At 51.3% G+C, this 10017-nt stretch overlaps 1 protein-coding gene across 1 annotated transcript; it reads right to left on the reverse strand.

Moving 5' to 3' along the window:
- Nucleotides 1-6996: 6996 nt before the first annotated feature.
- On the reverse strand, nt 6997-9457 carry LOC112617329 (guanine nucleotide exchange factor DBS-like). Its single transcript, XM_025374088.1, has 4 exons — nt 9410-9457; nt 9078-9190; nt 8908-9011; nt 6997-8785 (listed from the first exon to the last, which is right to left on the reverse strand). Exons 1-4 carry the CDS (start codon nt 9455-9457, stop codon nt 8700-8702), a joined length of 351 nt encoding a protein of 116 aa, XP_025229873.1. The 3' UTR covers nt 6997-8699.
- Nucleotides 9458-10017: the final 560 nt, after the last annotated feature.

Raw genomic sequence — 10017 nt, forward strand, 5'->3', positions numbered from 1 at the left:
GGACTGGCGGGCAAAGTTCTCTGCCTCCAAGGGCGACAGAGGGATGGGGGAGGGGGGGACAGAGGCGTCCTCTGAACACCCCAGCTGAGAGCTGCACCTGGCTGGCCAGTGGCCATGCATCCCCTGCTGCCCAGCTGCTGAGCTCAAGCAGGGAGGACAGGAGAAAGGTCAGGCGGCCCCAGCTGTGCTGCAAAGCGGATGGTTTTGTTGCCAGCGTGCAGGTGTTAAGGTGTGTGTGTGACACCAACACTTCAAATACGATCTAGAATTCCAAACCCCTAGGACATAGGAACGTAGGTTGGGAAACAGATTTAAACTGCAGATGAAAACTTGGCCCATAGCAATAATGCAAGTCAATTCTTGAGAGCGTATCTTGGGTGTCGATGTAAATATTTGAAGAGAGCCTCCAGGAGACCAGGCCAGCTAGGCCATTGCCTGCAAGGGAGGCTGGTTTCTTAGTTGAGCCACAGAGCCTGACTGAGAAGTGCTGGGAATAGGATCATTCTGGCCCTGAGCTGGGCAGCCCCACTCTGTTTTGACTGCAGGCAGCACCCCCATTCTCCAGCGGTCCACGTCTTACGTCTTTTGTTTGTTTTTGTTGTTGTTGTTGTTTTGAGACGGAGTCTTGCTCTGTTGCCAGGCTGGAGAGTGCACTGGTGCAATGTCACTGCAACCTCCACCTCCCGGGTTCAAGAGATTCTTGTGCCTCAGCCTCCCGAGTAGCTGGGACCACAGGTGCACGCCACCATACCTGGCTAATTTATATATCAGCTATCCCTGACTGTGGTGCTGGGCACACGGGAGCTGTCTGGGGAGTGTGCGAGTCAGATGTGTGCGACATCAGAATCTCCTGGGTGGTGGCTCGTGCCTGTAATCCCAGTACTTTGGGAGGCTGAGGACTGAGGATCGCGTGAGGAAAGAGTTCCAGACCAACCTGGGCAACATAGCAAGACCAAACCTAGACAAAAAATTAAAAAATTAGCTGGACTTGGTGGTCAGTGCCTGTGGTCCCAGCTACTCAGGAGACAGAGAACCTGAGAGGCGGAGGTTGCAATGAGCTGAGATTGTGCCACTGCACTCAAGCCTGGGCGACAGAGGGAGACCCCGACTCCCTCCCTACCAAAGAATCTCCGTGCTCACACTTGTACATGAGCACCACACTCATGCAACCCAAACTCACGCCATACACATGCTACACTCACACAACCCAAACTCACACCATACACACGCCACACTCACACAACCCAAACTCATGCCATACACACACCACTCTCACACCCACCATACACATGCCACACTCACACAACCCAAACTCACGCTACACACATACCACACTCACCCCCCACGCACCACACTCACACCCACCATACACATGCCACACTCACACAACCCAAACTCAGGCTACACACATACCACACTCACCCCCCACACACCACACTCACACCCACCATACACACACCACACTCACACAACCCAAACTCAAACGCTATACACACACCACACTCACACCCACCATACACACGCCACACCCACACAACCCAAACTCACGCCATACACACGCCACACCCACACAACCCAAACTCACGCTATACACATACCACACTCATACCCCAAAGACACACCACATAAACACACCCCTATACACATGCCACACACCACACATGCGATTTCCAGGCTCTTCCACACCCGTAAGGAATTGGAATCTCTGGGTAGGTCCCAGGAATAGTATTTAACAAATATCCAGGGAAACTGCTATGTGTTGTCATTTTGAGAACCTGTGAGCACATCCCACCTGGTGCCAGATGCATCTCGGCAGGACGCATGCACGCCAGGGAAACAGGCAGACGCTGACGGGATTTGAGCTTGGGCACAAACTGGTTCCAAATCTATTTGGTGCTGCTAGAAGCAAGCGTTTCCTTGTGACAGAGGGTGCAGGGCATAGGAGGACAGAGGAGCTGCGTGCACGAATGCCTGTGTGCCCTGTGCCTGCAAAGCGGCCACGGCAAGCTGTCTTGCAGGTCATTTCCACTGGCTGACGGTGTCTGCACTGGCAAGGAAAAGCCTGTGCTAAGCGGGCCTCTGTTGTCTGTGTAGAGAAGGGAGCTGGGCCTGGGCACCACTGTCAGTCATCAGAGCCGGGGCTGCTCCCTCCTCCCCACTGGGTGCTTTGCCTTCTTGGGGCCGCAGCTGGAGGCAGCTGAGCCCTCGGGCCGGCCGGGTGTCACTCCAGTCCCATAGGATGCTAAACAACTTTCAGTTGAAGAGAGAGAATGTATACAACGTTGAACAGTTATGATTTTGAGCAGAATTTGTTTTCTTCTCTGGACCTTGGTCCTACTTTTTATCCTTGTCTGGGGTCTTAGCGTGGAGAGAAGTTCACCATGGGATGTGATCAGATTGTCCATCTTTTCTTTTTGTCCATCTCTTAAAGTGCAGCTTGTCTTTTGTAAGAAATCTATCCTTGCCCTAGGCAATAAGAATATTCTATATTCCTCATAATAATCTTATGATATTTAAGATTTCCTTTCCTTTCCTCATAATAATCTTAATGTTTTAATCTTAAGTTTGGGGGGTGCTACTTTTATGCCATCATCCACATGGAAAGGCAGCTGTCCCAATAACACCCGTTCCTGAAGAGGCCATTCCGTGCCAAAGATTGACCAGCCCCAGGACAAGCCAGGTCCTTGCACACATCCCTGCCTGGGAATCCGAATTCTGCTCGACCCCTTGTCATGACTGATGGCAGGTTTATGATCTATCCAGACGCTTGGTAGGTGAGCCCTCCCCCTCCTGCCTCTGCTCCCCGAATCGCCATGGCTATCCTCAGACCTTTATCTTCTATGTTTATTACAATCAATTTCCTAACTCCACAAAGAATTCTGTTGGGATTTTGATTAAATACACGGATTAACTTGGGGGAAAGTTAACACTTTGGTGATACTGAATTGTCCCATCCATAAAAATCTCCCATTTAGGCCTTCTTTTATGACCTTCTATCATGTTTCATGATTTTGTCCAAAACCTTTGTTACATTTATTTTAGCATTTAGGTTGCTGTTAAAATAGTATTGTCATTGCTAGGAATATAACTTTTTGTGGGGTGATCTTGTGGGCTTCTTGGTTTCAATAGTTTATGAATTCACCTGGATTTTCTAGATACGAAAAGTTATTTTTCAATTAGCATGCCTTGTTTCCTTTTTCTTTTTTTTTTTTTTGAGATAGAGTTTCACTCTTGTTGCCCAGGCTGGAGTGCAATGGCTAGATCTCGGCTCATGGCAATCCCTGCCTCCTGGGATCAGGTGATTCTCCCGCCTCAGCCGCCTGAGTAGCTGGGATTACAGGCATGCGCCACCACGCCCGGCTGACTTTGTATTTTAATAGAGATGGGGCTTTTCCATGTTAGCCAGGATGGTCTTGATCTCCTGACCTCATGATCTGCCGCCTCGGCCTCCCAAAGTGCTGGAATTACAGGCCTGAGCCACCGCACGGGCCTTGTTTCCTTTTTCTTTGTTGTGGTAATCACTAGTACGGCCGCTAAATCCCACTGGAGAGTAGTGGGGTCCCTGTTCAGTTCTGCTGCCAATGGGGATGGTTCTAAAGGATTTCAGTACTTAAAATTTTTGCTGCAGCTGGGCGCAGTGGTTCACACCTGTAATCCCAGCACTTTGGGAGGCTGAGGCGGCAGATCATGAGGTCAGGAGATCAAGACCATCCTGGCTAACGCAGTGAAACCCCGTCTCTACCAAAAATATAAAAAATTAGCCGGGCGTGGTGGCGGTGCCTGTAGTCCCAGCTCCTCAGGAGGCTGAGGCAGGAGAATGGTGTGAATCCGGGAGGCAGACCTTGCAGTGAGCCGAGATCGCGCCACCATACTCCAGCCTGGGCAACAGAGTGAGACTATGTCTAAAAAAAAAATTTAAAAAAATAAAAAATAATTTGCTGTAAAGATTTTGTTAGATATACTTTATTTAGTTAAAGAAATTTTCTTCTACTCCTAGTTGGCCTAACATGACAAGTACATGTTGAATGAAAACTGAATTACTGTTTTGCATTTGTTAAGATGGTGATTTTCCCCTTTACTTTGTTAATACGGCAAATTATAGCCATATTAACATACTACCCCTTGCATTCCTGGGATAAATTTACTTGCTTAGAATGTATTACTTTTACTTATAACATACAATTGGGTTTTATTTAATTATATTTCATTTGGAATTTTTGCATTCATCTTCATAATTTTTTTTCTTTTTTTTTTTTTTGAGACGGAGTCTCGCTCTGCCGCCCAGGCTGGAGTGCAGTGGCCGGATCTCAGCTCACTGCAAGCTCTGCCTCTTGGGTTCACGCCATTCTCCTGCCTCAGCCTCCTGAGTAGTTGGGACTACAGGCGCCCGCCACTGCGCCCGGCTAGTTTTTTGTATTTTTTAGTAGAGACGGGGTTTCACCGTGTTAGCCAGGATGGTCTCCATCTCCTGACCTCGTGATCCGCCCGTCTCGGCCTCCCAAAGTGCTGGGATTACAGGCTTGAGCCACCGCGCCCGGCCAATTTTATTTTTTCTTATATTATCTTTTTGTTTGGTTGATTTTGAGAGACAGGGTCTTGCTCTGTTGCCCAGCCTGGAGTGCAGTGGTGTGATCATCATAGCTCACTGCACTGCAGCCTTGGACTCCTGGGCTCACTTGTAAGGTCTCAGCTTCCAAGTCGCTAGGACTACAGGTGTGCGCCACCATGCCTGGTTAATTTTTAAATTTCATGTAGAGATGGGGTCTTGCAATGTTGCCCAGGCTGGTCTCAAACTCCTGGTCTCAGACAATTCTCCCACCTTGGCCTCCCAAAGTGCTGGAAGTATACGTGTGAGCCACCTGGCCCAGCTGATTTTTTCTTACATAATCTTTGTCAGGTTTGGGTACCAAGGTTAAACTTGATTCATAACTTTATTGAGTTGCTTTCTCGTTATATTCTTTTAAATAGTTTTTTTTTTTTCTTTTTTTTTGAGACGGAGTCTCGCTCTGTCACCCAGGTTGGAGTGCAGTGACCGGATCTCAGCTCACTGCAAGCTCCGCCTCCCAGGTTCACCCCATTCTCCTGCCTCAGCCTCCCGAGTAGCTGGGACTACAGGCGCCTGCCACCTTGCCCGGCTAAGTTTTTGTATTTTTTTTTAGTCGAGACGGGGTTTCACCGTGTTAGCCAGGATGGTCTCGATCTCCTGACCTCGTGATTTGCCAGTCTCGGCCTCCCAAAGTGCTAGGATTACAGGCTTGAGCCACCGCGCCCGGCCCTAAAATAGTTTTTGTAAATATTTTTGTATGCTTATAAAATCGCCTAGGTCTGGTATCTGTTTGGGGTCTTTTTTTTTTTTTTTTTTTTTTTTACTGCAATGCAATTTCTGTAATTGTTATTCATCAACCCAAGTATTTTATTTCTTCTTGACCCAGTTCTAACAATTAAATCCTATTTCTCTGTTTTCAAATATATTGGCAGAAAGGTGTTCATAATGGCTTGCTCATATTTAAAAATTTTTATTTGATATGGAATGTCTTAGGTTTTCTATAAATTAGTCAGTTTTATTGTATTTTTCAGGTACAAAGTTTGAGTTTTACTTTTGATTTTGTTATTCTCTTTTCTCAATTGTCCTAATTGACAGAAATATTTAAATACTCTCTTTGGGTTACGCTGGTCTTATTTTTTGGCTTAAATGGTTAAGTCGTTTATTTTGTCATGTATAAAGTCGGACACCACTAAGCTGTCGACGCCGACCTGAGCTGGCCATGGCTGTTTCCTCACGTGGTTCTGCGTACTCGGTCCAGTTCTAGGGAGCCGACTCCCCGCATCCCATGAGTTAGAAACAAGCTTTTTTTTGTTTGTTTGTTTTTTTTTTGAGACGGAGTCTCGCTCTGTCACCCAGGCTGGAGTGCAGTGGCCAGATCTCGGCTCACTGCAAGCTCCGCCTCCCGGGTTCACGCCATTCTCCTGCCTCAGCCTCCCGAGTAGCTGGGACTACAGGCGCCCACCACCTCGCCCGGCTAGTTTTTTGTAATTTTTAGTAGAGACGGGGTTTCGCCGTGTTAGCCAGGATGGTCTTGATCTCCTGACCTCGTGATCCGCCTGTCTCGGCCTCCCAAAGTGCTGAGATTACAGGCTTGAGCCACCGCGCCCGGCCGAAACAAGCTTTTAAATTGCCAAACACTGCTTCCATGATCTTGCCAGTGTTTTGTAAATATTTTGCTTGTGCTCCACGTGTGCTGGAAAATAACACAGATTTCTCTGCTTAGGGACAAACAGGCATCACTTTTCGTGACAGTCAACATCTCACCCCGACTGCCAACTTTGCTATGTTTTGAGCTTTACAGTCAGTTGCTTACGAGTTCTGATTGCCGCGCAGCCCCCCTTTACTCTATGAACTGTCCTGAATTCCATTTCATGTCGACACTGCTACATCAGCTTTCTTATGGCGTTTGTCTGTTCTGTCTTCTTTTATTTTAAATCTTCAATCTTTATATAATTTTGCTTGATGGTCTCTAAGCAGTGACTTACCACGTCTGATCTGAGGCTCTTCCAGGAGGCCAGCATAAGATGATCATGTCTGTTGTGAGTCAGACACATCTGGGCTGTGTCTTCCGTCATACGTTGTTTCCTGTTCACCGTGCTGTCCCCTTTCTCCACCCTTCCCTTCTTCTACTGGATCAATACCCTCTCTTTATGCTCCCTTTTCTGGTCTGGAGCGTATCAGCTGCATTGGGATTCTGTAATGGTTCCTCTACGCTTCCTCTGCTGCCTTTGCGTTTCCGACACTCACAACCTTGTTGCTGTTTTGTCATCATCGCTGTCTGACAGAAGAAAGCAAAGGGGTTGCTTGGTGCCTGAGCTGCACCCTGGGCCCTGCTCACTGCAGGCTTCTTTTCCGTCCCAACAATGACTTGCCATGTGCAAGCACGGCGCACCGCAGCCCTGGAAACCCTGACCGCTAAGACGTTCTGTGTCTTGACAGACAAAGGCAGATGGCAGGAGTTGCTGATATTTATTCAGACTTCATCCATACAATAAAGAACTCTGCTTTTAAAATTCCATTTACATCAGCAGTTTAAAAAAAAGTGACAGTGGATGAAACATGAAGCTGTAAAGTGCCTTTATGGGGAGGGTCACACAAGGGCGCGCAGCTGCGCGATGAGACGGAGGCACCGCGCCTGCACAGTACGTCAGGGACATCGCAGGACACAGCACGTTCCAAATAACTTACACATCAGAGGAAAAGCTACCGAGTCTCTGCACGCTTCCTGTTTGATTCCGCACCCTGGAGGTCTGGCCAGTGACAGCTGCAAGCCACCCGGAGGGGGAAGCGTGAGGGGAATGCAGCCACGCCCGCCTCCACTGGGCTGGGGCTAGGACCCGTGAGGCTGTGAGGCAGCACGTCCAGCAGCACGGGGACAGCGAATACGTCCTCTCCAGCAAGACACACACGTACACACATGGTCAGAGGTGCACACATACAAAAACATCTGCAGACTAGACACCGAAAAGGCTTTAAAAGAACAGAATCTGTTTCTGAAACACAAGAAGGGTAAAGCAGGAGAGGTTTTCTTTCCAGTTCTGCTGTGACTTGAATAAAATACTCTCCCCACTTACACTTCTGTACTCAAGGGGGTCACCAGGTGGCAGGTGGACCTGGGTGGGAGGCAGGGGGTGCGTGGCGAGGGGAGTGGAGGTGTGGCCTCCGAGGAGGCTGCCGTGCAGTGAGGCAGGGGCAGGGCTCTCTGAGCTACGGTCAGCAGCACTGGTCCACGCGACACCCTGCGGAAACTGCATCTTCGTATTTTCTTTAAAAGCAATAAAAATATCCTAATTCAGTGAAGCTCTTTAAAAAAATCAAGTCCCTGCATTTTTTTTTTTTTGTAGAAAAGAAGGTTAATTGTTTAAATTATAGTTTAAATTTTCTTTTGAAAATGAACCCTAGGTAGGTAAAGGAATCTCCTTGGCTTCTAACCGCTTTTGGTGGTGCAGACACCACCTGATGTCACCCAGGGACACGTTTTCACCCACCTGTGACCAGGGAGCTTCAGGGAGTGGCATCCGTTCCCATGGGAGAGTCCCCCAAAGTCATTTAATGGTATAAACAGCGTGCTTCTATGTAAACCCCGGTAACAAAAAATAGTTTTCTATCAAATACAGTATCAAATTGTCATTTCATGTAAACACAGTGATTCCTGGTAAAGAATTGAGGCCAAAGTACCACAAAAAATGGCCACGGGATTGATCCCTGCTTAAAAAAAAATCCTAAAACTTGTAAAAGATAAAGAGTTCCCACACCCCGCTCTCCTCAGGCCATTGTCAATCATCCACTTCTGCCGAAGCCGCTCCACCGTGGTCTGCCCGTCCCCTGGAAGCACCGTCCGGAGGCAGAAGCAGCGGGCGGAGCCAGGAGATGCTGCTGCCCCGCCTCCTGCCCGGGGCTGTTCCCTGCGGCCCGTCCTCTGTGGGCTCTGGAGTCTCCGAGGAAGTCCCAGGGGTCCGGGGTCTTCCGTGGAACCAGCCTCTGCCCCGGAGGGGTCCTCTGCAGCCCGCGCGGCCAGGCGCTCTGGGTCGGGGCGGTGAGGTGCCCCTTCCGCGGGACGTCCGGGGGCACTGCGCCCTCCCCACGCCGCGCCAGCCCTCGCAGTGGCAGCCCCAGACAGCGCGCGGGTCTCCTGCGCCCACACTGCGCGGCGCTACCCCTGCAGGTCGGAGAAGGGGGCCTGGCCGCCCTCGCTGCAGCTGGACGAGTTGCTCAGCACGGCCGACCCCGGGCTCGACTCTGCGGGGAGATGAGGCGGGGACAGGCTTCGGCGTCTGCTCTCCGGGGCACATGCGGAGCAGCTTCCTCGCACACGGGCCCTTGGCAGCGTCACGGGTGGGCTCGGGGCACGTGGGCCTTACCTGAGCTGCTCAGGCACTGGGCCGAGCCGGACGGGCCGAGCTGGACGGACAGGCTGCTGGCCGGCACCCAGCCCTCCTTGCCAGTGGTCGGGTCCCTGACGTACCTGCAAAGGGCGAGGGTCAGCAGCGGCCACGTGCGGGGCAGTCCGGGGGTGAGCACGGGGTCTTACCAAAGGCCCTCGTCGCCCTGCTGCACCAGCTCCACCACGTCCCCGCTCCTCACGACCAGCGCATCAGGGCCTCCCTTCTCGTGGTCCGCCACGACCGTGTATTTCCCGGGAACCTGGTGGGAGATGGGCAGGGGCACAGGCAGCATCAGCCCCACAGGAGCCTGGCGGAGAACTGGTCCTTAGTGCCCTGCCCCGTGGGAGCTCCTGGCCATGGCCGGCTCAGGGGAAGGGCTCCAGCCTCAGGAGGCGGCTATGCCGCAGGTCATGACCACGTCAGAGGGGATGGAAAGCGTCTGTGAATCTGTCCTTGGGCCCAGCTGCCCCAGCCTCACACTGGTCTCCACACAGAGCTCCCGACCCCAGGGCCTCTGCACCTCCATACCCGCCTCCCGGAGGGCACTTCCCTGCCTTCGGGTCTTATTTCCATGCTGCTTTGCTGAGGCCTTCCTTGGCACTCCCCGACTCGCCCCTCCTCTGCCCTCCCTCTCCCCCCACAGCTGTCCTGCCCAACCTCCCCAAGCCTCACTCCTCTTTTCTCCTTGCTGTGAGAGCGGAGGTTCCTGTCTGTGCTGTTTCTGCTTTGTCTCCAGGGCCTAGAACTGTGCCCGGCACACAGCGGAGGCTGCACAGATGTCATGGGACACGTTCCCCTGGGGAATGGGGAACCGCAAAGCGGCAGCTGTTCCTACAGAGTGGGGAGATTCACAGCCTCCTGGTGCTGTGTGCAGTGGGCTGAGGAGGGCTGCTGCCGGCTGCAGGGCCTGGAGCAGGAGGACGGTGACTGGGCTGCCTGCCCTCACCCAGTGGCCTGTACTGGCTCCTGCCCCTGTGGTGCCCAGAGTAGCCAGGATCACTCCCCACACTCCAGGATCATCCAAAGAATGAGATCCAAATCTCTCTCCAGGCCCCGTGCACCCTGGTCCACCAGCCTGTTTCCCCT

Source organism: Theropithecus gelada, unplaced genomic scaffold, assembly GCF_003255815.1.
Source record: "Theropithecus gelada isolate Dixy unplaced genomic scaffold, Tgel_1.0 HiC_scaffold_16036, whole genome shotgun sequence".
Classification (NCBI taxonomy): Eukaryota; Metazoa; Chordata; class Mammalia; order Primates; family Cercopithecidae; genus Theropithecus; species Theropithecus gelada.

Excerpts from the sequence above, each read along its gene's own strand:
- LOC112617329 (XM_025374088.1), bottom strand. The coding sequence starts at position 9,457 with ATGGAGGTGCAGAGGCCCTGGGGTCGGGAGCTCTGTGTGGAGACCAGT. Across the intron at positions 9,012-9,077 it reads CAGGGCGACGAGGGCCTTTG|GTACGTCAGGGACCCGACCA; the intron begins GTAAGACCCCGT and ends CGCCCTTTGCAG. Across the intron at positions 8,786-8,907 it reads CCAGTGCCTGAGCAGCTCAG|AGTCGAGCCCGGGGTCGGCC; the intron begins GTAAGGCCCACG and ends ATCTCCCCGCAG.